Below are 25,390 nucleotides of genomic sequence, written 5' to 3'. Positions count from 1 at the left end.
GCCCACTGCCTAGGAACGAGATAGCCTCAAGGCGGGTGTGGAGACACTGGAAGCCCCAACCTGCAGAGGCTGACAGACCACTCTGCCCCTTCTCAGCACTGCCATATCACCTGTGCCCAACTAGCCCCCAGACCCAGACGAGCTGGAGTAGGAAGCCCCAGTAGGCACACACCACAGGACTGGCTTTTAAAACTTTATTCACTTCAAAACCTTTATTAGAGACACGGTTCTGTCCTGGGGTGGAGCCGTGGTCTTGACCTCCAGAGCAGTTCTGATGTTACCCCCCTCCCCAGGCAGGACAAACCAGGCCTCCTCCTCTCCAGCAAAGGGATGCAGGCCAGAGGCCAAGGCCAGACTGGGGAGGGGGTCCTTGGGCCTCTAAGTGCTAACCCCAGATCGAAAGGTTGGGGCACTCCAATGAAGGATCAAAGTTTGGGGCCCCAGCTTCCCCTCACCCTGGAAGAAGGCGGGGGGAGGTCTCAGGGGCTCTTCAGGGGAGGGGGAAACAAGCAGCCGCCTCTCCATCTGGCTGCAGGGAGCTGGGACAGAGGCCAAGAGGGGCCCATCTGTCGCCTCCAGTCCTGCCAGTTTCTTAGAGCAGGCAGGGCTGGGGTGGGGGATGGGGGACAGCTGTCTGGCCTGGGTCTTCTCAGGCCAAGGTGGGAATGGGGGCCACTTGAGGAGGGTGGGAAATTGGGGTGGTTTTTTTTAAGGTTTTTGATTTTTTTCCACTTCTTAAATAAACATGAATATATATATATTTTTTTCTTTTATAAAACTTTTGTGGAGTTGGGGGGCTGGGAGGTTGGGGGGCAGCGGCCTGGCCTCCCTGCATCACTCGTCATCAAAGTTCTGACTCAGGAGGAAGTTGGCAGCCAAGTTCTCGTTTTTTTCACAAGCGAAGTAGGCCTGGATCACCAAGCTCTCTGGGAAGCCCAGGGCTTTCAACTGCAGGAAGATGGGTGGGCATGAGCAGGGGCCGGGGGCCCTGCCCACCAGGGAGGTCCCCCTCAGGCCGGCCTCTTACCCTCTCTATAGCTTCTTTCTCCTGTGGCGTCACCTGGATGTAGTTCATCTGCGGAGCCTCCTCACCTATGGCGCCCACCTCACCCTCCACATCGGAGATGTCTGCCAGCTCCCCGGGGGGCTCGTTCAGCATCTGGATGAACTGCTCCTGGTGCCGACTAATTTGCTGTGGGAGACAGAGGGGAAGGGACTGTGACCCACAGCCCTTGATGCCCGCCCACCCCTTATCACGCCCTGCTTTTTCATTCAGTCAGCTCCTATTTAGAGGGTGCCTATTGTGCCCAAACAGCAGCACAAGAGCGAATACAGGCCCTGTCCTGGCGGAGCTGACTTTCAGGGTAGGGAGACAGGCTATAAACAAATAAATGGGCAATTATTTACAATGTAAATAGTGGGCCTGTCATACAGTAGGGCAAACACTGGACTAGAAAAAAATCCTGCAGGCCAGGAAAGACGGGCCTGTGATCTGCAAGATGGGAAGGGAAGTTTCCTCCAGAAAGAACAGTAAGTGCAAAGGCCTGGAGACAGAAAAGCACTTGACAAATCCCAGAAACAGAAGATCCATGTGGCGAGAACAAAGTGAACAAGCAACAGAAGGGGGACAAAACAAAGAAAGGCAAAGACCAGACGTGCTTTCTTCTAGTGGCTTCTAGTATGAAAGGACACCACGGTGATGGTTAAATGGAGAAAGACGTGATCCTTGTACACTTTATTTTCTTGAAGATTTTATTTATTTGACAGAGTACAAGTAGGGGGAGCAGCGGGGAGAGAGAGAGGGAGAAGCAGGCTCCCCGCTGAGCAGTGAGCCTGATGCGGGGCTCATTTCCCAGGACCGAGGGACCGTGACCCGAGCCGAAGGCAGCTCTTTAACCGACCGAGGCACCTAGGTGCCGCGGCCATGCCCCTGCCACCCCCCCCCCCGCCCATTTTTAAAAGACTAACTCATGTGGGTGTTGCATATCTGGGAGTTCTACAACTCTCTACAACTCTATTTTTATGTATGTCCGACTTAAACTTCACCTCAGAAAGTGCTTTTTCAGGAATCTGGCTCCTGCTGGAGAATGGGACTGTGGGGGCTGTGCCCAGGCTGGTCCTTGCAGGGATGGGGAGGGCTGGGAAGAGGATCTGCTCTGAAGTCTTAAGCATCTAGAAAGCACTTTCATGCTTGTGTCAAATCAGCCACGGATAAGCGGGGCACTTGGAGATTCAGGTTGGTTACATCGATGTGGGGGGAACATCATCACCCAAGGTGACATACAGGGAACACTAAACAGAAAAGAAGAATGCAGGCGTGCAGCCTGTGCCCTGCACCACCTGGAGACGGTAAGCAGGAGGAGCGGCAGCAAATGACAGGCCCTAAACCAGGAGAGGCAGGCCTTTACAGAGGATCCAGAAAACCCTGTCACATCCAAGGGCCACTGCCCCTCTGCACAGGAACCTTCAAGGGCAGGACAGAGCCTTGCTGGGACACACGGGTCCTGGGTGGTGCCATGCAACCCTGTGGACACTCAGGATGCACTAACTGTATGTGAGGCCGAGCCAGAGCCTGAAGACCCAGAAGGTAGAGCAAAGGACCCAGAGGGTGGAGGCAGACACACACACCACACCACCTGCCAGACTGCTCCAGACCTCTGGCATCTTCCTCTGTGAGACAATGACAGTAGCACCCATACCTCACAAGGTGTTTGAGAAAATTACACGAAACCAGGCAGATCGTTAGATCACACAGAGCAGCGGGGGGCTGTCATTAGTCCTGCTTTCCAAATACAGAGGGACTCCAACATACCACACTAGGCCGGGCTAGCTTTCTGGGGCCGTGGTACCCACAGCGGAGTGGAGGTGGTGCCTGCCATGGCTCCCTCCACCCCCAGGGCCGCACCTGCAAAAGCTGAGGATTCTCTTGGCCCAGCTGCTGGAGCAGGGCAGGCAGCAGTGCCGGGTTCTGCTGAATCACCTGCCGCATGTTCTGGAACTGGGGCTGGTCCCGCAGGAACTCCAGGGGGTTCTCTCCTGCTGGCAGGAGGAAGGTGTGCAGTCAGACACCATGCCGGACTCCCAAAAGTTTGGGGGCAGGAGAGTCCAACGCCTTGACAGCAGACACCCAACATGCACATCTCCCCAACAGCTCACCTCCTTCTGTGGCTGGCTGCTCCGACACCTGGCTCTCCTGGACAGAACCATGTTCCGGCTCGGGGCTTCCAGGAATTCCCTGTCAGGGGTCCTATTTAGTTCTAACGCACAGGCTGCCCGCTACCTCCCTTCTGCATGCTCAGCCCTGGCAGAGGACGGGTGAGGCCTTGGCCCTGCCCTCCACAGGCCCACCCCACCACTTATGTCCAGCTCCTGCAGGAAGCCTTTCCTGGCTGGAACCACAACCCAAAGGCTTCTGAGGGCAGGTTTTGCCTTTCTGACCACCCATCGGGGCATGTAAGCCCATGTACTCCCTTGAGGCCTCCCCAGGAGGGAGTAGCCCCACCTCACCGTGAGTAGATACTCCACGGCTCGGTGCGGGTTGTTGTAGCTGGCTCTCAGGGCGGCCACGACCCGTTCCCGCTCATAGCCCATGGACATGATCTCTGTCAGCATCGTCTCATACTCAGAACCAGTCACTGTGGAAGGAGGAGCAAGGCCTGGGTCACCCAGGGGCAAGGGTAGCTCCCAGGCCCTCCCACACCCACACAAGGCCCAGATGCCAGCTGGGGCGCCCAACTGCTTCTGCCCTGGGGACCACCCACCCACCTAGCGTGGATGCCGCGTCTTCCTCTCGCCCGCTGCTACCTGAAGAGGGAACAGAGCTGCAAATTCAAGAGAGAGAAATCGGACCCTGGCTTCTGGTGGCTTGCCCTCCCCCAGGTATGTAGGAACACGTATATGCTGGAATGTGCTGGGAAGACAGGGCCCAAGCTGGGGCTTCTGCTCCCTGGCCTTACCCTGACACGGACTCCGGGGATGTCGTGGGGACTGATTCCTCCGATGGGCTCTTGTCCTCTCTGGCAGTAGGTGGGGGATGGGACATGCCTGAGGCAGGGGCTGGAGGGAAGGACGTGGAGGACTCCGGGGCAGCAGTAGGTGAGGCTTCTGGGGGTACTGAAGTGCCTGGGCTAGTTTTGGCCTGTGACACCCAGAAAAAGGAGCAGGCATCAATATCCCTATCTAGCCCCAACATCCCATCCCGTCTCAGCCCCGCCCTATTCATAGCTAATCTCTCCCGGGCACACTGGCTCTTTGTCAGCTCCCCAGCTAAGTCACCCACCCTCCCAACCAGCACACTTCACCCACCTTGGTCACCATAACGACCACAAAGTTCTTCTCATCAATGCGATAGTCCCTGATGGGAACGTCATCACTCAGGATCTTGCCAGCATAAATGAGTTTCTGTCCAGCCACGGGGAAGGCATCGCGACCCTTCTCAGCTTCTATCTTTTCCTTCAGCACCTTCACCTGGAAGGAGAGGAACACTCATTGCAAACCTAAAGATTCTTAAGTGGGGAAGGGGGAGGAGGGAAGTCTGAGACTACAAGCCTCAATGGCAGAGAAGTTAAGCTTCAGAGTCAACCATGCCAGATTCGAATGTGTTTGCTCATCCCGCCGTTCAACGGAGTGTTTACCCAACACTTATCACATGCCAGGTGCTATTCTAGGTACTGAACACATAACAAGGAACAAAACTCAACACAAGTCCCTGCTTCGTGGAGATAACACTAATGCAAGGAAAAAAGAAAACAAATACAATTTCAGATAATGTAAAGTATAATGAAAAATGGAATAGAATAAAAGGGAAATAAGATTTTTCATTCCACACTGCGGACAGTGCTCAGTTTTTGCCAAAGGCATCTTATACGGACAATACTAACCCAAGTGTATACATACCACTTTTAAGGCCTCACCACTGCATGAAGTAGGTATTATTAACCCCGTTTTATATTTGAGGAAACAGAGGCACAGAGAGATTAAGTAGCTTGCCCAAAGTCAAACAGTTGGAATGATCGAAAAATACGAGTGATTCCCTTTCTACAACTCGTAGAGTTCAACGTCTCTTTCATGAGGTAGTTGTGCAAAAAGTACCAAACACGTATTAAGACGTTTAATATGTCTGTTAGGTCCTAAGCCTCTTTTCTGCTAAAAATGTAGCGCAATGTTTTGACTACGGGCTCTCACATGAGGCAAAACCAAATCTGAATCCCCGTTCTGCCATTACTTGGTTTATGTGACTGCAGCAAAGTTCCCTAATTTCTAAATTTTCACATCTGTAAAATGGAGTGAAAGAGTCAAGAGTGCTCAAATGATTTCTGTTCTGGATCTTTAGTAAGATAACACTAAATCGCTCAGCAACTGGTAATGAACAAACCGCCAACAAACACAGACCACTGAAAATCAGGCCGTTTATTAACATTATCATCGTCACTGCCGTCACCACTCGGCATCTCCCGGTCACTACTCCCAAATTCGGCCACCAACGCCCCGAGGAAACGCCTGCAAAGCTGGGAACTCGGAGCCCCAGTCCCGGAGAGCGTGGCCCGGCCGGGAATCTGAGACTGCGGCTCCCGCGACCCGCGAGGGCGCTGACATTGGAGCTGGGGCCTGATGGGTGCCCCGGGGGTGGGGCCTCGTCCGGAGACCGGCCCATGAGCGCCATCAGCACAAGTCGCCGGGGGCTGGACCGAGAACCAAACGGAGGTTCGGGAAAGTCAGGCAGGCTGGGAGAGGTGGGCAGAGCCCTGCCCGCGCCGTCCTCCCCGCCCCTCCAGTCGGGATCTCGTCCTCCCCGCCCCCACCCCTACCCCCCCCCCCCCGGCACCCGTCGTTCCCACCCCCGGGCTCCGGTCCAGCTCCCACCGTCTCGTCAGGCTCCATGCGGATTTTGAAGGTCTGCTGCTGCAGCGTTTTGAGCGTGATGGTGACGGCCATGGCGGGGCCGGAGCAACGCGGCGGCCCCGGGATCCTCACACAACATGCAACTCACGCCGCCGCCATCTTAGCGCCCAGCCGCGCCGGGAGCCGACCGCTTCCGGGGCAGGCGGTGCGCGCGCGGACCACCAGAGCACGTGACCTGCGCCCCCCCCCCCCCTTAGCCTTGGTGGGCATGCGCAAGAGTGAGGCCTTTGGTCAGGCATGCGCAGACTAAACTCGGCTTCCGGAGGTAGCTTCTCATTCAGCACGCGTACACATCACGTGGCTTACTAGAGTGACGCCATGCCGTTAGAGGTGACGTCATACAGCCACAAAATGGCTCCGACGTGGCCCCGTTTGATGCCCTTATGAGTTTCTGTTGATTACATTGAACAAATTTTTTCATGTACTTGTAGATATTTGTATTTTTTCTATGAAGGTTTCTTTTTTTTTTGTCTCCAAAATTAGTTTTGTTCTGGTGTGGCCACCCTCATAGGAACCCTTACTCAGGACTGGAAAAGATACTCAAAAGGTCACTAACAATTAAAAAATGAAAATTCTAAAAACCACATTTGGCTGTGGAAGCAGGGACAAGGGGCCAGTTTGGGGCCTCCTTCATTCCTGAAGAACTGGATTTTTGGAATGAACCTACAGTACTAGCTCCTGGGTGTCCCACCTCTCTGCTGCTCCTTCCCCAACCACTTTGTTCACCCCATTATCCCCAGTCGGACCCCACAAGTGTTTAAGGAAACGTCACCTTTCAAGGTCTCCCTACATTGAATACAGAATTCTCTCCATAACCATTCCCTGGATGCACCAGTTCTAGAGGCTTCCCAGAAGGGTGGAACTGGGCCACAGGACATAGGTGGGAAGCATGGAGGCCCATCCAACGAACAAGGAATTTAAGGATTAGTTGGCCAAAACTTTAGTTGAAGATGGTGCTTTGGGGGACTGGATGGAGGTAAGGCTGAGAGTATCTCCATTACTGGTGGAGGCCCTCCCATCCTGAAATGACCATTACATGCCTCCAAACCTGCTCTTTAGCTTCAAGTACTCAACTCAAGCCCAGTACCAGGCAGTTACTGGACACCTCACCCATTGCCCAACTGTAACCAGGTCCTGTTGTTTTTCCCTTCACCGCAGGCAGAGCCTAGACGTTTCCACCACAGTAGGCCAGGCTGTTGAGGGTTTCTTGCCTCTCTCCTGCAACAACGGACATGACCTCCAGACCACCTACTGGACTTCAGTGGCAGCCTCGTGAACCCCAAGAGATGGGCTAAGCCTCAGGGAGCCTAGACCTTGTTGGTCTGTCATCTCTGCACCCTCCTAGGGGCCATCTCTTTCCCTGTAAGAATTCTGAGATCACCAACACACTATTTACCATGTCTGCACCTATATTATTATAAAAGGAATAGCTTCTAATACTGACTGGTATTAAGAAAACGTTTAAAATGGTCCAATCGTTCTACGTAGTCTCGCTCATTAACAGTTAAGAGGTATATATGGTTGAGTGTAAAATGGAGGGCATGAAATGCTGCCACAATGTGGGTTCATAGCCCTGCCCTACTCCTTAAATTCTGGAGCTCAGCCTCCTCATCAAACTGAACTGGTTACTAGAAACAAAACTCACCAGTTTGGTGCAAAGACTCAATGAGTTAATACGTTGAGTATTTGTAATGTAATGGCATTTCTAACAATCCTTCTCCCACTGGTTTGAAGTTGTGGGGGTAAACAACAGCCCTGGAACTTTATGGGACATTCAACCAACACTTTAGCTGGTGGAAAATGAGCCTTACTCGAGAGTCACCTCCCCCAGAAGGAGACACAGGAGGAAGACACAAAACTTAATTTAATAGAAATTTTGTTTGTAGTCCTTACATTCTCAGTGTGAGCCAAGCCAGAACCCACTGCCCCACCCAGAAGTGGCCCAGTCCTGGGAGCAGGGGAAAAAGGGAGATGGTAGGTAGGGGTCAGAGCTCAGGCCCTAGGAGCCCTGTTCTTCCTCAGTGCTGGGGGCTGGGGATGCCACCCTCTTCTCCTGCCCCCCTCTGGGATCCAGGAAGGAAAGCAGATGGAATCTTGGGCCTGGGGCTTCTCTTCCACACTCCCCTGCCCCCTCAGGTTGGAGGGAAACTAAGGGATCTGGGGAGAGAAGGGGACAGAGGAAGGCAAAGATGTCAATCAAGAAAGATGAGGATCAGGAATAAGGACTAAAGGAGAATCAAAGACAAAACACCAGTTTAAAAAAAAAAAAGAGGGGAGAAAAAAAAAAAAACAAAATCCACCCCAAATCAGAACCCGCCTGGAAAAAAATGAAAGTTCTCCAGTCTCATAGAGACATTATTTGGCGCAGCCGGCTCTGCAGCGGGAGCGCTCAGGCCTCAGTCCAGCCCTCGAGGCAGCGGCGTGGCCCCTACAGCTCATCCTTGGCCTGGCCAGCGGCAGCATCTTCCTCTTCCTCCTCCTCCTTGTCATCTTCATCCTCCTCATCCTCATCCTTGTCTTCCTCATCTTCCTTGTCTGCCTCCTCCTCTTCCTTGCGCTTTTTGTCCTCTTCCTCCTCCTTTAGCCTCTGCTCCTCGTCCTGCTTGTCCTTCATCTGCTTTTCTGCTGCCTGCACAGAGACCACACACCTTAGGGCCTGGCCCCAGCCACCAGTCCTACCCACCCCCAAGCCCAGGACCAGACCCTGGTCCCACCTTTGTGACACCCCAGGTCTCATTTCCAAACTCCTCTGCATATGCTTCATCGTTGGTGATAAGGAAGTTGTCAAAGATGGTGCCAGACTTGACCTGGGGGGGCAGAAGGATTGATGGAGAAGTGGTCAGAGGGGATATCGGATATCCCTGGCCTTGGACAAGCCCCCCCCAGCCCCACATGTTCCCATGACAACTACACAATGCCCCTTCAATTTCTTCATCTGTAAAATCGGGTCTTTCAGTCTCTTCAAATATTTTTCTAGTACCTACTACATGCCAGGCATCATTCTAGGCACAAAATGTTTATTAGTGAATAAAACTGACAAAAATTCAGTCCCCCTGAAATGGAATTTTTCTAAATTTCTTCTAGTAGTCACATTTTTTTTTTCCCAGTAGGCTCTACTCCCAATGTGAGGCTTGAACTCATGCCTGTGAGATCAAAACTTGCATGTTGTACTAACTAACTCAAACAAGTAACCCTGAAACTAATTTTTTAACAAGGCTATCTAACCAACTTCTAGTTGTTAAGGGTAGTTAAACAAGTCTGTGTGAAAAAACTTAGGTATCCGGCACGTAATAAGCAGAACTTCAAAGTGGGTGCTGTGAGAACTCCATTAAAGACAGACCAGGAAATTCTTCAGGAAAAGCAGTTTGGGCTCAGATATGCCCGCAGTTGAATGCTACTACCATCCGTTTCCTCCTGGATGACCCTGCAGTACTCCAGGAAGCCCCTCTCTTACCTGCCAGAGATCTAAGCCCAGAACAGCAAAGTTCTCATAGGCATAGATGTTGCTATCAGGGGAATACTCAGGGTTGTCAATCTCTGGGTGGATCCAAGTGCCCTTGTAATCTGGGTTGTCGATCTGCCGGGGCTTCCACTCGCCCTGCAGAAGGGGAAGGGAAATAGTGGTTGAGTGGAGGTCAGTGGGCTCCCCACTGTGCACCCCGCACCCCCACCCTGCTCAGAGCCTGACTCACCTTGTACTCAGGGTTCTGAATCACAGGTGGTTCCCACTCTCCGTCCATCTCTTCATCCCAGTCCTCTGGCTTTTTAGCATCAGGGTCAGGGATGTGCTCGGGCTTGTCCCAGTCCTGAGGATACACAAAAATGTCAGTCAACCCAGCTGTCCTGTGCACCCTCCATGTGGGGAGCCTCTGCCCAAGCACCAACCTCAGGCTTGGAGTCTGTGGGGTCATCAATCTTGGCCCGCTCATCCCAGTCTTCAGGCTTCGAAGCATCAGGATCCTTTATCTTCTTGGGAGGGAGGAAGTCCCAATCATCCTCCAAGGAGCCTGATTCCACCTGGCTGTTGTCAATCTTCACCTCATAGGTGTTATCCGGCCGCACAATCAGGGTATACAGGTGTGTGAATTCATCATCCTGAAGAGGGTGGGAGATGAGTGGCCCCGCCCACCAGGGCTGGCCTCTGAGACTCCCCCATCAGCCATTTGTCACCACCCCCAGTCACACCTTGCAACGAATGTCCTTGTTGATCAGCACGTTCTTGCCCTTGTAGTTGAAGATGACGTGAACCTTCTTGGTGCCGGGGCCACAGATATCGGGGCCTAGGTGAAAAGCGGGTTCAGTTAAAGCAAGGAGCTGCCCGCCATTGCAAAGCTCCCCCCCTTTTACAAAAGGAAGACTTGGTTCTTAAATTCAGGTCTATAAAGGATCATAAGGCAGGAATCAGACCCTGATGGGTTCTAAAGAGCCAAACACGGAGACTTTTAAAAAGGAAAAAGTAAAAAACAAACAAAACAAAAAACCCGACTCTAGGATTTAATGCCCTCACTGGTAATATCAGAACATAGCTACAGAAAATCCCGTAAACTAACAGTTTCAGATCAACAATAACAATGCAATGCTCCGTCTCCCTTCTAAACACAAGCCTTAACTACATAAGTTATGTCTCATGTTCTCAAAACTACCTGTGGGGGGCTTTAAGGAACCCCTGAGATTTCAGTCTCCCTGTAAGGATCAAAGGTCAGCACCAGGGCGGGGCCCCTCACCAAACATTATGTTGTATTCAGAGTCTCCGTGCATGTCGGTCTGGTCCAAACCATCTGGAAAGAGCTTCACGTAGCCGCCCCCACAGTCGATGTTCTGTTCGTGTTTCACGGTGAACTGCACCACCAGTGTCTGGCCCTTGTTACTGAAGGGCTCAAATCTGGCCGACAAAGCGTAAAAGCGGGCATCCTGGCTTGTCTGCAGCCCTAGCAGGAGACCATAGTGAGGTCATGGCTCAGCCCCAGCCTCCAGGACCCTAAGCATTGGAGACACAGAGGACGGCCCCTTCCAACCCCTGCCCTGCTTGTGGGGATACCCAGGCTGTGTCTTGTGCAGGGCTTCCCCCAGGAAGTCCTCCTGAATCTGAACACCCACCCGCCCCAGGCTCTTACCTTTATCCTTCTCCTGGTCACCGTAGAACTTGCCGGAACTAAGGACAAATTTACCAAAATCTGACTTGTGTTTGGATTCGATCCAGCGGTCGGTCCACCCATCTAGGGAATCAAAAGAGCAGGTCAGTGCGGCCGTACGGATCTCTCCCCACCGAATATCCGCCAGTGGCCTCAAACTGCTGAAGACTAGGAAACAAATGCCCCTTGACTGACCCCACCCCAGCCTCTAGTTTGACACCTTCAATGGCTTAAGGGCTCCGCCAGCGAATCCTAACTCCGCCGCGGGAGCTCGCTGCACCCTCGACGCTCCCCAGGGACATGGAAGGGAGGCTCGCTTGCGGCTGTCGTCCCCGGAGACCACCGTATTGGTCCTCTAAGCAGTAATTACAGGGGTACAACGCAGACCTAGGCTGAGGGGCCGCCTTCGTCGTCGGGACGGCCTCGAGACGGGACCAGGCCTTACCTCCGTCCAGAAACTGCTCCTTGAAGTAGATGGCGGGCTCGGCAGCGGCCAGGCCGAGAAGGCCGAGCAGCAGCGGCACGGGTAGCAGCATGGCGGGCCGAGGGGGCGGCGGCGCGCGGGCCCTTTAAATCTCTCCTCCGGCGGCGGCTCTGCAGTAGGGGCAGACGCTGCCGCCGGCCGCGCGCTTTTATAGCCTCCCGCCTCTCAAACCAACCTGGCCCGGCCTCTTGTCCCGCCCTCCGCACCTTGTCATTGGTCTGCGGCCAAGGCCCTGACTTTCCATTGGGCCCTTGTCGTCCGAGCATGTTAGGCTGTGCCTCGGAACGCAGGGTTCCCAGATGGCCGATTTCTATTGGCCACACAACTGGCCAATGAAGGTCGACCACGCGTTGTGGGGGCCTCCCACCGGTGTGGTGGGGGCCTCGAGCCCCTAAGCCCAGGTCATGTGACCAGACCTCGACCCAACCCCGCCCTAGCCCGCGCGCTTAGCTTCTGGTCCCGGCGTTTAAAGAACGCGTGCGTGTGCGGGTGTCACCGCGCTGCACCGGGACCCTGCCCGAGCTCGCCCTCTTTCATCCCTCTGCGGGGAGGTGTGGGCAAGGTTTTCCTAACCACTTTCTACTCTGCAGTTGGGGAGCCCTCACTCCGACGTGCTCGCTCTCGCTCTCCCCCGCCCCAGGGCAGGATGGGGCAGAGAGGGCACCAGCGCTCAGGGGCTGGGGCGCTGGGTCTTCACTTACCCCAGTGCCACAGCCTTGCAGGCTAGCGAGTAAAATGCCAGCTCTCTCTTCTCTGGTCCTTAGTGGTCCCTAGTGCTCTGACAGCCTGTCAGACTGCCGCTGTGTGACTGGGGAAAGTCACTTAGCCTCTGAAGTCACAGGAGCCCCTAAGAGGCTAGAAGGAGCAACCTTGGCTAGGCGCCGCCCTACAGAACCGCTTTCAAAGCTGTTAGGGCTGCCCTGGGACAGAGAGAAGGAAGACTAGAGGGCTTGAAGATGTGACTATGGCCTGTGGCTCCTAGAGTTTGGTAGGGTTGTTCCTCATTGCCGCCTCTCCTTTAAACCCTCCCTCAGCCGGTAAAGGGGTCGCTGCCTGTGGTCTCCCGCAAACGGCCTGGCTTTTGCAATTAAACGGCTAAAGAGGAGAGGAGGGGGGTTCCGTTGGAGAAGAAAAAAAAGAAACCAGGCAGATGGTGGAGAAGATAAAGTCCAGGGGAGATGGGCAGGACCCCTGAGACTAGAGTCTTCTGAGCCAGAGGCACGTGACTGACAGTGACTGACACCATTTCCCTGCCCCCAAGCTGCAGGAAGCAGGAAGGAGGTCTGGGGGTTTCCCAAACTCTAAGCAAACAGGCCCTGGACCTGGTAACATGGAAATGGAGTGTGGAAGGAGGGAATCCTGGCAAAAGAGTGGGGAAGGAGTGCTTCCTTGATAGTGGTGGGGACAAAGAAAAAGGAGGAATGGGGAGTCTTGGAGAAGTTGGGGCTCTGCCCCAGGCATATCCAGTATCACCCAACCTGCACCCCCTCATGAGGAGCCCCAATCTGGGGTGATCACTCCAGGCCTGCCAGTGACCCTCCCACCTTCCCTCCCTTCCACCATATGTCCTGCACACATGAGCTTGGTGCTTCCTGCTTGAGGGTAGACACTGTGACTGTCTTACTTCACCATCCCCCAGTGTCTCTTGCAGCACCTGGCATGGAAGAGGGTTAGAACCTACTTGCTGTATGACGGAAAGACTCTTGGAGGAATTAAATAAAAACAAAGTAAGTGCTTCGAAGCTAAGAAGGGACGTGGAGATCCACATACTGAATTTTTATCAGGACCTCACTGTAGGGTCAGGATTGGGTGATATTAGGTTACTAAGATCTTTTCAGGCTCACATAATAAGGGTGATGGTTAAATGAGTAAAGGTGTTCTACTTATGATAGTGCTTGTCACATGGTCCACAATCAATTTAGTATTAGCAAGTATGCGTACATGTGTGGACAGTATTTCACTTAAATCTCACAATAACCTGGGCTTGTATCATCTCTACCCAGGCAAGGAAACAGGCACAGAAAGATTAAGTGACTTGGCTGAGTGACATAAAAGGGATTAGAATCTACTTGCACGTCTACTATAATCTCCACTGGCCATATGTGACTATTGAGTATTTGAAAAGTAGCTGGTTCCAACTGAGATGTGCCATAAGTGTAAAACACACATCAAATTTTGGAGACTTACTGTGAAAAAAAGAATGTAAAATATTACATTAGTAACTTTATAGTATTGAAGTGATAATTTGGACGTATTAGGTTTGGTAGATTCTTTAATTTCATCCATTTTGTTTTGAACATTGCCACTAGAAAATTTAAAATTAGATTTGTGTCTTGCATTATATTTCTATAGGCCAGTACTAATTAGGGTATCCATTATTGCCCTGACATTGATCTTCTCAGAGCATGCAGAGATTGGAGTGGGATCTGAGGTGTTCATAGTTTCTGACACCATCTCTACCAACTGCTTGTAGAACTGTGGGGAAGTTGTATCACCCTCTTAGGCTCCATTTTCACAACTGTGAAAGGGGGATTAAATTAATATCTACATCAAAGTTTTGGGGAAAATTAAATAACACACCTGAAGCACTTAGTACTGGACAGAGGACACAAGATATCCATACAGGTTAGCTGCTACTTTGACTATAACTATTATTAGGTGAGTCTCTCTCCCTTTTATAAATAGGGATGGTCCCTACCTAGCCTCCCTTTAAAAACTTATAAGTCGTTGCTATCAGCAGAATGACTATCTCTGGAGCCCACCACCTACAGCCCTCCTGCAGGCCAAGAGCGAATCCCAGAAGGGCAGAGGGCTCCTAGGCTCAGAGAGAGGAAAGTCCAAGGTCACACCGCCTGCTGGAAGTGAGGCTGGATGAAACTTAAAACAACGCTGTGATTCTGTCCTTGACGTGGGCACTTTGGCCTCTCTGGTCAACCAGACACCACTAGTCTAGCTAGGGCGGAGGCAGGCACTGAGTCTCTCCCACCCTCTAAGGTTCAATCGCCACACCGAAGATGGCGGCGTCTTGAGCCTGGCCACCGGTCCGCCACACGCAAGATGGCGACACACTCCCGGCGCCGGTTCCGGTTCCGGTTATTCAGGCCCCGGGTGGGACACGCTGAGCACGCTGGCCGCAGCCATGGCGGACGGCCCGGTGGCGGAGGTGCTGCTCCGGCATCTAGAGGCAGCCGATGGAGGCCTGGACAGCGCGGAGCTGGCGGCTAAGCTGGGCGTGGACCACCAGGCCGTGGTGGGCGCCGTGAAGAGCCTGCAAGCGCTGGGCGAGGTGAGTCGGGCCCGTGATGCCGGGCCTCCTCGCTTTGGCACCTGTAGTCCCCTTGCCCAGAAGGCCCTGCCTGCTGAAGAATCCTTCGGGAGTCCAGCCTAGGGTGCGCAGGCAGGGGGTCTGGAACAAGTGAGAGCCCAGGAGCACTCACGTTCTGCACTCAGTAAATGTCCATTGAGACATGGTAGGCGTTAGGGAGGGCACGATGGTGAACGAGGAAGATGCGGTCTTGGCCCTCACGGAGGTTGCGGTCTAATAAGGGAGATACTCAGGTGACCCTCCGAGTGATGGCGGAAGTACAGGGAGCCCAGAGGTGACACCTGGCCCAGGCTTGAGAGTCAAGGAGAACATTCTGGAGGAGGTGATAGTCATCACCTTCAGTCGGACCTCTGCACTGAGGAGAAAAGCTCCAGAGATCAATGGCAGAAATGGGAAACGTGTAGAAAGGCATTAGTAGAGCCAAAATTTGCAAGGCCTTGTAGGTCTTTATCTCACGGGGGTACTGGAGAGCCATGGCAGGAGCTGGAGCCAGTCAAATGTGTGACCTGTCTGCATCACTTTGGGGAAGGATTGTCAGGAGTGGGACTAGCGGTGAGGGGCCAAAGGCAGAGGCTGGTACATCCCCAAGCTAGAGGGCATGGTGTTGGGTTGTGGGGACGCAGGTGGAATGGAGAGAAGATTCAGGAGAGGGAATGAAAGGAGATTCATGGCAAGGCAGGGAGAGCATGGATGAAGCCCAGCCTTTTTTGACCTGGATAAGTAAAAGGTTGATAGAGTCATAGGAGGAAGATTCTGAGAGGCCTGTGGGCACACCCAGTAAGCTGGATCCTCAGGGCTACAAATCAGAGAACATAACCGGGCTGCATATTCATTAAGCTCATGTTCTGTGCCCCACTTTGGTCTCGGCCTTATTTATTGTCTAGTCCTTGTCATTAACCCAGGATGGTAGCACTGATATCTCCATTTTGCAGCCTGGACACCTTCCGAGCACTGGTCAGTAACTTGATCAATGTCACTAGAGGAACAGGCAAACGTGGATTTGAAATTAAGTGTTCAGGCTGCAGAGCCTGGGGTCATCAGTGCAGAGAGGGCATTGTGAATGGGGTAACAGTACCTTGATTAATGTGAAATTGACTTGTGTTGTCACAGAAGGTTAAGTAGTGGCTATTTATTATGGTTCGGTCTAACACAGCCATGGTAATGATGACAATGATAGGAATAGTGGTTAGAGTTCATGCAGTATTTGGTACTGCTAGACGTTCTCCGTCTTTTCCATATGTTAATTCAATAATTACTCAAGAAAACTTCCTGGGGTAGAGCCCATCACACCTTTCTCTTGCTGGTAAGAAAACTTGCTCACGGAAGTTAAGCAACTTTCCCAAGGTCACACAGGGAGTAAGGAGCAGAGCTGGGAATTAAGAGTGAAGAGGGAGCTAAGCCCTGTGGGCCCCACCCAGCCTTGCTTCTCTGTGCACGACCTGAACCCATCCTCATCATGGAACTTTGGATTCCTGTGTGTAACAGGGCGCCCTTTTCTGACACCCTGGGCACTGAGATGCAAACGTGTTAAATGTGGAAACGAATCAGTTCACCTGGGACCTTAAAAAACCTTCTCAGATTTAAAAGCAATAGAAAGAACTTATTTTTTGCTAGGTACCATTCTTTTTTTTTTTTTTTTTTAAAGATTTTATTTATTTATTTGACAGAGATAGAGACAGGCAGCGAGAGAGGGAACACAAGCAGGGGGAGTGGGAGAGGAAGAAGCAGGCTCCTAGCGGAGGAGCCTGATGTGGGGCTCGATCCCATAATGCCGGGATCACGCCCTGAGCCGAAGGCAGACGCTTAACCGCTGTGCCACCCAGGTGCCCCCTGCTAGGTACCATTCTTAGTACTTTACTTCACCCTGGGAGATGTGAGCCATCTCCGTCATTATCCTGTGTCACAGAAGGGAAACTGAGGCTCGGCAAGGGGTGTTCACTCACCTGGGAAGTGGCGCAGCTCAGATGTGAAGCTGGTTTCAGGCACTGTGCAACCTAAGCGCTTTGGTGAGGGCGTGCCTGGCTCTGAGCCCTGTCACTGTGGGTCTTCCCTCCCCCCATCTCCCCGCAGATCATTGAGGCTGAGCTGCGCTCCACCAAGCGCTGGGAGCTTACGGCCGAGGGCGAGGAGATGGCCCGGGAGGGCAGCCATGAGGCCCGGGTATTTCACAGCATCCCCCAGGAGGGCCTGGCCCAGAGTGAGCTCATGGTAAGGTCCTAGGGGCGAGGCCTAGGGAAGTGATGGGGTGAAGTGGCCCTCGTGCTTCGCTCACTATGACCTCGCTCCCCCAGCGACTGCCCAGTGGCAAGGTGGGCTTCAGCAAGGCCATGTCCAACAAGTGGATCCGCGTGGACAAGAGTGCAGCCGACGGGCCCCGGGTGTTCCGAGTGGTGAGTCCCTGCATGCAGAGGGGCAGGCGAGTAGGTGGGCCCCTGGCCGTCACAGCCTCTCACACCCATCATCACGGCAGGTGGACCGCGTGGAGGACGAGGTGCAGCGGCGGCTCCAGCTGGTGCAGGGTGGGCAGGCTGAGAAGCTGGGTGAGAAAGAAAGGAGTGAGCTCAGGAAGAGGAAGCTGCTGACTGAAGTGTGAGTGGGTGCCCCCCCTTCCATCCTGTGTCATCCACTTGGTCTTCGGGATTGGGGGGACAGAGTCGCCCCACCCACACTGGGCCACAGTGCTCAGTGTCCTCCCAGCTCTGCTTTACCATGGGGTTGTCAAGCACTCATGCCAGGCTCCTGCCACCTCAGGGCCTTTGCTCATGCCATGACTTCTGCTGAGAATGGTCTTCCCTTAAGCCAGGCTTGGGCACCAAACCATGTGTCACCTTAAAGAGGCCATCCTGACACCCCTCTCTCCCTTTGAGTTCCATAAAAGCTGGCCACTTCTGCTCTCCATACTGAGTGCCATGTTTATTTCCTTTACAGCTCTGATTTCAATGTCTGAAATTCATTGAATGCCGGGACCTGGACAGGCCTAAGGCTCTGCTTTCCCAGGGCTGACATACCCTTTGAGCAGATACCGAGTGGCATAGCGGTTATGAGGACATAGGCTGGAGGAGGGCTGCCCAGTCCAGGTCCTGGCTCTGGCACTTACTTATTGGTTGTGTGACCTTGGCCAACTCACCTGTCTTTCTGGGCCTCAGTTTCCTCGTTATAAAATGGCCTCTTTTCCACAAGGTAGTGGGATGATTTCAGTGGAGTAGAGCCCGCCCCGAGAGTTTACCTGTTATTCTTGCTCAGCTCTATGCTCAGTACATTGAGTAAACCCTGGCACGTGGTAGATTCTCATTAAGTATTTGTTGAATGAGTAAGTGAGCGACAGAAGGATGTAGGCATGGACTGAATAAGAGGGTTGCAGGTGATGATGAATATCAGGAGGAAAATAAAGCAGAGTGACTTGGTGGCTGGTGTTGGGGTCAGCATCAGCTAGAAGATCAAGGGAAGCCTCTTGAAGGAGGTGACAATGGTGTCCCCTCCTCCTGTCTGGCCACAGGACCCTGAAGACCTACTGGGTGAGCAAAGGCAGTGCCTTCAGCACCAGCATCTCCAAGCAGGAGACAGAGCTGAGCCCAGAGATGATCTCCAGGTAGGGGGTGGCCCCAGGAACTGGGGCAGGTCGGGGAGGGAGGGCAGCCCTCACCAGGCCCACGTACCCTGCATCCCTCAACAGCGGCTCCTGGCGGGACCGGCCCTTCAAGCCATACAACTTCTTGGCCCATGGCGTCCTCCCAGACAGCGGCCACCTGCACCCTCTCCTCAAGGTCCGCACGCAGTTCCGGCAGATCTTCCTGGAGATGGGGTGAGCACGGGGCCGGGGTGGGGCCGGCCCAGCCACTGGGCACCAGCAGCACAGTCAGGCTGTATCTCCCTCCAGGTTCACAGAGATGCCGACTGACAACTTCATTGAGAGCTCCTTCTGGAACTTTGATGCACTTTTCCAGCCCCAGCAGCACCCGGCGCGTGACCAACACGACACCTTCTTCCTCCGAGGTGGGTGGAACTGGCCGCGCAATCCAGAACTTTTTGGAGTGGCATACTCATTTCACAGAATAAATTGCATCCTCGGTGCGGCCAGCCGGGCCGCCGTGAGCTGGTCCCGGCAACCTCTGTGACCTCCTCCCATGTCCCCTCCTGCCCACTTCATGGCCCTTGCCTGCGCTGCCAAGCAGTTGTCTGCCAAGAACCATCGTCTCCCAGATCTTCAAGGCTGGCTCCAGCATCAAACCTCTGCTGATGGGTCACCTTACAGAGGCCACCTTGACATGCCCTTCTCCCCCTGAATTGTAAAAGTCCCTCATCCCTTGTTTTCAGGTGTGGTTCCCAATTTTTCCTTTTGTTCACAGTGTTTAGTACTGCCTGAAATTGAATGACTTTCCACAATGGTTGTTAGCTAACCACCCCACCCCCCCGCCCACCAGAGGCAGGGGAGGCTAGTGAGTGCCTGTTACCTGGCCAGGAGTAATAATGGCATTGCTATCATCATTGTCATAGCACCCAAAACTTACTAAGGTCTCACCATACACCTGTCTCTGTTCTAATTCTGCCAACTGTAGAAAGTAGCATTGTTTGCTCTCTTTTACAAAGGAGGAAACGGGCTCAGGGAAGGAACATCACTTGCCCAGGGTCACACAGCTTAGATGTGGTGGAGCTGGGATTTGATGTCAAGCTTTTCAGGTGCACCAAAATTAATGTTTCTGGAAAGGGATCTTAAGAATTCACACCTTCACGCAACAAATGGTTGCTAAGCCCCTCCTGTGTGCCAAGGTCTTTGTTAAACATCTGGATTACAGCCATGAATGAAACATGAAGTCCTTGCCCTGGTGAGACCTGTGTCCTGGAAGGATAGATATTTATTAAATCCTGAGTTATATGCAGATGCAGTAACACAAGATGGCAGTAAACAGAGTGAAAACTGGCGTGAAGGGGAAAGGGGCTGTCAACTTAAAATCAAGTCTTTGTTTACTTACGTAAAGGGCAAAGGAGGTCAGGGAGAGAACCATATATGGGAAGGAAAGTTCCAGGAGGGAAAGGCCTGTGCAAAGGCCCCGAGGCTGGAATGTGCCTGGTATGCTCACAGATCAGCTGGGAGGCCCTGTAACTAGAGGGAGTGATCAACTAGGAATGGGCAGTGACAGGACAGTGTGGCCAAAGAGAGAGCTTTGTCCCCGCCCCTCGCCCCCCGCCCCAGGGAGATGGAGGGTTCTGGGCAGAGGGGGTGTGTAACTGACTTGGGGGTTCCCAGGTATCCCCCGGCTGCTGTGGGTGGCAAGGGTGGGAGCTGCACATGTTGCTGTCTGTCCTCTGTGCAGTGGCTGTTTGCGAAATGCTCCTTGACTGACCAGATGATGCTCTGTCCTGCCCAGATCCAGCTGAGGCCCTGCAGCTCCCAATGGACTACGTCCATCGGGTCAAGCGGACCCACTCTCAGGGTGGCTACGGCTCACAGGGGTGAGACGGGACCAGGACTTCGGGGCGTCAGGGGGGAGGAAGGTTGGGGGGGCTGAAGGCCACAACACGGACTTCCCGTTTGTCCTCCCGAAGGTACAAGTACCCCTGGAAGCTGGAGGAGGCCCGGAAGAACCTGCTGCGCACGCATACCACGTCGGCCACCGCCCGCGCCCTCTACCGCTTGGCCCAGAAGGTGCAGCTCAGCCCGGGCGGGAGAGGGGAGGCAGGGGGCTGTCCTGCCGACCTTCTGACCTCCCGGGCCTGGCCTGCCTGTCACCCCCAGAAGCCCTTCACGCCCACCAAGTACTTCTCCATCGATCGTGTGTTCCGAAATGAGACCCTGGATGCCACACACCTGGCCGAGTTCCACCAGATCGAGGGCGTGGTGGCTGATCATGGCCTCACCCTAGGCCACCTCATGGGTGTCCTGCGGCAGTTCTTCACCAAGCTGGGTAGGCAGGCAGGCAGGCTGCAGTGGGCGGTGTGAGGAGAGCCACAGGAGGATGCCATGCCGCCAGGCTTACCCTCCACCCCTCTGCTCACCTGCTTCCCCTGCCCAGGCATCACCCAGCTGCGCTTCAAGCCGGCCTACAACCCCTACACGGAGCCCAGCATGGAGGTGTTCAGCTACCACCAAGGTCAGGGTGGAACCTGGTACTGGGATGGGGAGGGATGGCTCAGGCTGCCCACAGCTCAGCCTGGGTCCCTGTCACTGCCGAGCCCACTCCCAAAATCACTGCCAGACCCAGAGTCATCCACAAGACCTGCTCTATCCTTCTCTCTCCCCTGTAGGCTTGAAGAAGTGGGTGGAAGTCGGGAATTCTGGGCTCTTCCGCCCTGAGATGCTGCTGCCCATGGGGCTTCCCGAAAATGTGTCAGTCATTGCTTGGGGCCTCTCCCTGGAGCGGTGAGTGCCCAAACCACTTAGGGTGTTTGGCTGCCACACAGGTGCCTTGCTGGGACCCTCCTGCAGACCTTCAGCCCCGTGCATCTGTTCTTCATTCGACAAACCTTTAGTGAGCGTCTGCTGTATGCTTGGTGCTATGCTAGGAGAATGACAGCACACATCCCTGCCTCTGTGAAGCTGGGCTCGTAGTGCAGTGAGAAAGATGGCAGTTAGCAAGATAAACAAGTAAACTGAACAAATAAAGTTTAGAGTGTGTCTGAAGCCAGCAAGTGCTGAACGGAGAACACAGCAGGGAAGGCTAAGGAGACAGTTGTCAGGGAAGGCTTCAAGGAGGAGGTAGTGTCTGAGCAAAGCCCAGAGATGGATGAAGGGGTAAGCTAGGGGCACATCTGGGGAAGAGTATTCTAGGCAGCAGGAACAGCCACTGCAAAGACCTGGAGGCAGGAATGTGCGTGCTGTATTTGGAGAACATTGAGGAGGCCAGTGTGGCTGGAGGGAGGGAGTAGGTAGAGTGGGAGGAGATGAGGGCGGAGAAGTGACAGGACAAATCATTCAGGGCCTTGTGAGCCCTGGGAACAACTTGGGCTTTTACGGAGGTGGGAACCATCAGAGGAGAGGGCTTGATCAGAGGAGAGCATGACCTGACGTAGCATTAAAACTGTTTTCCTCCCCTCCCCACCCCAAGCCCAACAATGATCAAATACGGCATCAACAACATCCGGGAGCTGGTGGGCCACAAGGTGAACCTGCAGATGGTATATGACAGTCCCCTGTGCCGCCTGGATGCTGAACCGGGGCCCCCACGGACACAGGGTGCCGTGTGACATGGGCCACCCTGGATAGCCTGCCTTCCCTGAGCCCCAGCTCTCCAGCCCCCTAGCATCCCTGCCAGTGACCCCCTTGTATTTACAAAGCCTCTGTGAGGCCATGCCCCCAACCCCACTCCTGGTATCTCCTCTTCCCCACCTGCCCCAAGGTCCCAGGGGCAGGGGAGTGGGTAGCAGGTTCGATCTATGAAGGTGGGCCCTAGGGAGCCCTGCAGGCCAGCTGCTGGCTAACAAAGTGGGCAATTGTCCTCATATGGTGCCTTTCCTTAGGGATGGAGGAGTGCTAGAGCCCTGGGTGGAGGAGTGGGGGGTTGGGGGGTCCTGGATCCTCGGGGGCTCCTGGCTTGCTTGAGCCAGATCCCCGTGGGGAAGACTAGCTCTGTCAAGCATTTACCTATCACTTGGTGGTGCCGGGCTCTCCTCTAGGTGAGCAGAAGTGCCCCCACCCCTGGGGAAGGGGCATATGGGAGGGGAAGACCAAAGCAGGTGCCATGATTCCCCCTGGGAGCCAGGCATGGTAGGGTGACAGCGCTGGCGGGGGGGGGAGGGGGGCAGCTTTAAAAAAAAAAAAGTTTTTTTTAAGCTTTTCTTTAAAGCTGCCCCCCACCCTCCCCTTTTTTAGAAAGAGCAATTTCTGGTTCCCCCAGCAAAATTGAGTGGAAAGTACAGAAATTTCTCGTACACCTTTTGCCCCCACATGTGTACAACCTCCCCACCATCAACGTCCCCACCAGAGGGGTGCATTTCTTACGATGAATGAACTACATAGACACATCTTAATTGCCCCCACTTCATGGTTTATGTTGTGGTTCATGCTCTGTGTTGTACATTCTCTGGCTTTGGACAAACGTGTGATGATGTGTGTCCATTGTTAGGCATCACAGAGTATTTTTGCTGCCCTAAAAGTCCTTTGTACTCCACCCATTCATCCTTCCATCCTCCTCCTAAAAAGCTGCTCTTTTTTTTTTTAATGGTCTCCTAAGAATTTCACAGGAGCTCAGAGAAGGAAAGTGAGTAGGCTGGAGCTTCATGAACCCACGTGGAACAATGAGTGGGATCTCTATTTCTGTGGAAATATTTGAAAGCAAATCTCAGTCTCCATGTTGCTCACCCCACGTCTTCAGGGTCAGCGCGCTTGTAGAAACGTAACAGTTTTTCTGGAACCGTGAGGCCACTGTTAACACCCAGCAGAGTTGGCAGCTGAGGCTGTGGGCTTCTCTGGTCCCTGGGTGTGTGGGCACCAATCTCCCCAGGGCTATTCGGTCAGGTTTTTTTTTTTTTTTTCTTTTTCCCTTTATTTCAAATAATTCAGTCATAGACAAAAATACTCACTCATGCAACAAATGCGCACCTCCTCAGTGTCCCGAGCTGAAGACTCAGCCGTGGGCAAAGCTGACTCAGGTCCCTGCCCTTGGGAGCTGACGGGGGAAAGGTACAGAAATGGAGGGAGGGGTAAAGCCACGGAAAAGTGAAGGTGGGTGGGGAACGTGAAGCGTATATAGCGTGCACTATGAAACCTAACAAAATGAGCACCTAGGAGTCCGCCCCCAGTTGGATCAAATCTAAACATTGACTATATTTATTTGGGTCTTTCGCATTTTAGATCTGTGACTAATGGTTTGAAGACCCCATGGGCTTGTCCTAGTTCCTTTTGCCAGCACCTTACTGAAATTGCTCCCTCCTCAATTTGGTGTTTCTCTTTCTCATGTGTTTTTAAATTTTTGCTACGATATATGTTTCTCTAACAAGATAGGTTTGATTTTGCTTATTTTCGGAAGTTATACAGACCCTGCACCATTAAAAAATCGTCCTCCATATTGTGTATTGTTTTTCTTTTTAGTGTGTGTGTGTGCGCGTGCGTGCCCGCACCCCCGCCGCGTGTGCTTACCAGTGAATCTTTTGCGATTTTTCTGATAGATAATCCTTAAATCTTCAAATCTGGTGCTGCAGGAATGTGCATTTTGTTTACCTGGTGGATTTGACGCAAGATACTGTTAGCTGCTGTTTATTAAACTGTTACTGTGTTCCAGAAGTTTATCTCTGCAACCCTTACAATAATAGTCTGATGTTTTAGATTTTATTGTCTCAGTTACAGGCAAAAATGGATTTTGAGAATGATTGGCAGTTTTATGCCCCACCCCTAGCCCCTCTCGCTGGTAAGAGACCAGATTCAAACCACATTGTCCAAAACGTAGGTATCAACATCAGTGTCCTAGTCATTGCGTGACGGGCGACAGAGCCCTCCACGGGATTCCTGCTGCCTCTCCCACATGGACACTGACAGGTGTCCCAGAGAGCAGCTCCGCCTCCTTACCAGTGAATTGGAGCAAAACTCCAACCCCTTGCCTTGGCCCCCAGCCCAGCCCCTGCCCAACATTGATCTTTCACCCACAGCCTCCCCCAATCCCTGTTCTCCCTTCCTCCCAGGTCTGGCTGCTTCTCAAGCACACTGAGTTTGCTCCCACCTCAGGACTTGTGCACATGCCTATTCAAATCTCTTGCCCATTTTTAAGTTGGGTTGTCTTATTATTGAATTGTTAAGAGTTCCTTGTAAATTCTGGCAGTAAGTTCTCAGATACATGTTTAGCAATATTTTCTCCCAGTCTGTGGCTCCTCGGGTGCCAATTATTATTGTTGGTATTAAGACATTATTAGTAGTAAGGGATATGGGCCCAACTCTAAAGGCCAGACCCGCCATGCTTTTAAGGAGCTTCCAGTTTTAGAGAGCACAGGTAACTGATTCAAGGTGATACTGCACAAACTGTAAAGGTCATGATCAAGAACAGCAACGGTCAAGATTTTTTATTGCAAAGACTTCTTGGGGCTCGGCGCAGACGAACTGAAATCTAAGAATTAACGCAGAGACTGCTCCATTCCCTCAACCCATGTAGGGCCCGGGGTCCTCCCACATAGGCACACACACGCACACAGACCACCCCCAACCGCGGACGACGCCGGCTGCTCACGCAGCCTCTGAGACAGCACAACCGCCGGTTAACGGCCCGCTCTAACCCGCGACGCGCGCGTTCTCAAAAAGAGGCGGAACCAGGGGCACGTGATGCAGCACGTGCGCCGGAGCCGGGCTAACCGGGGGGCGGGGCCAGCGCGTGCGCAGAAGGGTCGAAGGAGGAGGCGGGAAAAGACAGGATGGAGCGACAGGGAGTAAGCGGCGCTTGTTTTTCTTCGCGCGGCGGGCGGCGGGCGGCGGGTGGACGGGCGGATGGGCGGACGGGCGGGGAACGGCCGCGATCTTGGGCTTCCCTGGCGGGCCCGAACCCGTCCGCTTGTCTCTTGCCATCGGGGCCACCCCTCGCCTGGCCGGGTCCCGATATCCTGACTGACTGACCAGGCCCTGACTGACGG

At 53.4% G+C, this 25,390-nt stretch overlaps 3 protein-coding genes across 4 annotated transcripts; 1 reads left to right on the top strand and 2 right to left on the bottom strand.

Annotated features, from left to right (window-relative positions):
- Nucleotides 1–180: 180 nt before the first annotated feature.
- Nucleotides 181–6,116, bottom strand: RAD23A (RAD23 homolog A, nucleotide excision repair protein). Of its 2 annotated transcripts, none has more exons than XM_026488141.4 (9): nucleotides 5,863–6,116; nucleotides 4,306–4,467; nucleotides 3,957–4,138; nucleotides 3,766–3,821; nucleotides 3,508–3,635; nucleotides 3,157–3,235; nucleotides 2,906–3,036; nucleotides 1,028–1,192; nucleotides 181–948 (listed from the first exon to the last, which is right to left on the bottom strand). In XM_026488141.4, the coding sequence occupies exons 1-9, from the start codon at nucleotides 5,932–5,934 to the stop codon at nucleotides 835–837; spliced, it is 1,089 nt and encodes a 362-aa protein (XP_026343926.1). In that variant the 5' UTR covers nucleotides 5,935–6,116; the 3' UTR covers nucleotides 181–834. The 2 variants fall into 2 exon arrangements, with proteins under 2 accessions (XP_026343926.1, XP_026343925.1); XM_026488140.4 differs by having other exon boundaries at nucleotides 2,906–3,039; nucleotides 5,863–6,073.
- A 1,631-nt stretch (nucleotides 6,117–7,747) lies between these two features.
- CALR (calreticulin) lies at nucleotides 7,748–11,649 on the bottom strand. Its single transcript, XM_026488136.4, has 9 exons — nucleotides 11,479–11,649; nucleotides 11,016–11,117; nucleotides 10,626–10,829; nucleotides 10,087–10,181; nucleotides 9,787–9,996; nucleotides 9,594–9,707; nucleotides 9,356–9,499; nucleotides 8,616–8,708; nucleotides 7,748–8,530 (listed from the first exon to the last, which is right to left on the bottom strand). The coding sequence occupies exons 1-9, from the start codon at nucleotides 11,567–11,569 to the stop codon at nucleotides 8,330–8,332; spliced, it is 1,254 nt and encodes a 417-aa protein (XP_026343921.1). The 5' UTR covers nucleotides 11,570–11,649; the 3' UTR covers nucleotides 7,748–8,329.
- Nucleotides 11,650–14,618: 2,969 nt separating this feature from the next.
- On the top strand, nucleotides 14,619–23,842 carry FARSA (phenylalanyl-tRNA synthetase subunit alpha). Its single transcript, XM_026488132.4, has 13 exons — nucleotides 14,619–14,803; nucleotides 16,913–17,050; nucleotides 17,134–17,232; nucleotides 17,313–17,431; nucleotides 18,339–18,431; nucleotides 18,516–18,644; nucleotides 18,720–18,835; nucleotides 20,209–20,293; nucleotides 20,387–20,486; nucleotides 20,577–20,745; nucleotides 20,854–20,931; nucleotides 21,086–21,200; nucleotides 21,886–23,842. Exons 1-13 carry the CDS (start codon nucleotides 14,657–14,659, stop codon nucleotides 22,022–22,024), a joined length of 1,527 nt encoding a protein of 508 aa, XP_026343917.1. The 5' UTR covers nucleotides 14,619–14,656; the 3' UTR covers nucleotides 22,025–23,842.
- Nucleotides 23,843–25,390: the final 1,548 nt, after the last annotated feature.

Source organism: Ursus arctos, unplaced genomic scaffold, assembly GCF_023065955.2.
Source record: "Ursus arctos isolate Adak ecotype North America unplaced genomic scaffold, UrsArc2.0 scaffold_14, whole genome shotgun sequence".
Taxonomy (NCBI): domain Eukaryota; kingdom Metazoa; phylum Chordata; class Mammalia; order Carnivora; family Ursidae; genus Ursus; species Ursus arctos.
The sequence above is the reverse complement of the archived record's forward strand: the minus strand, read 5'-3'. Positions and strand labels throughout refer to the sequence as shown.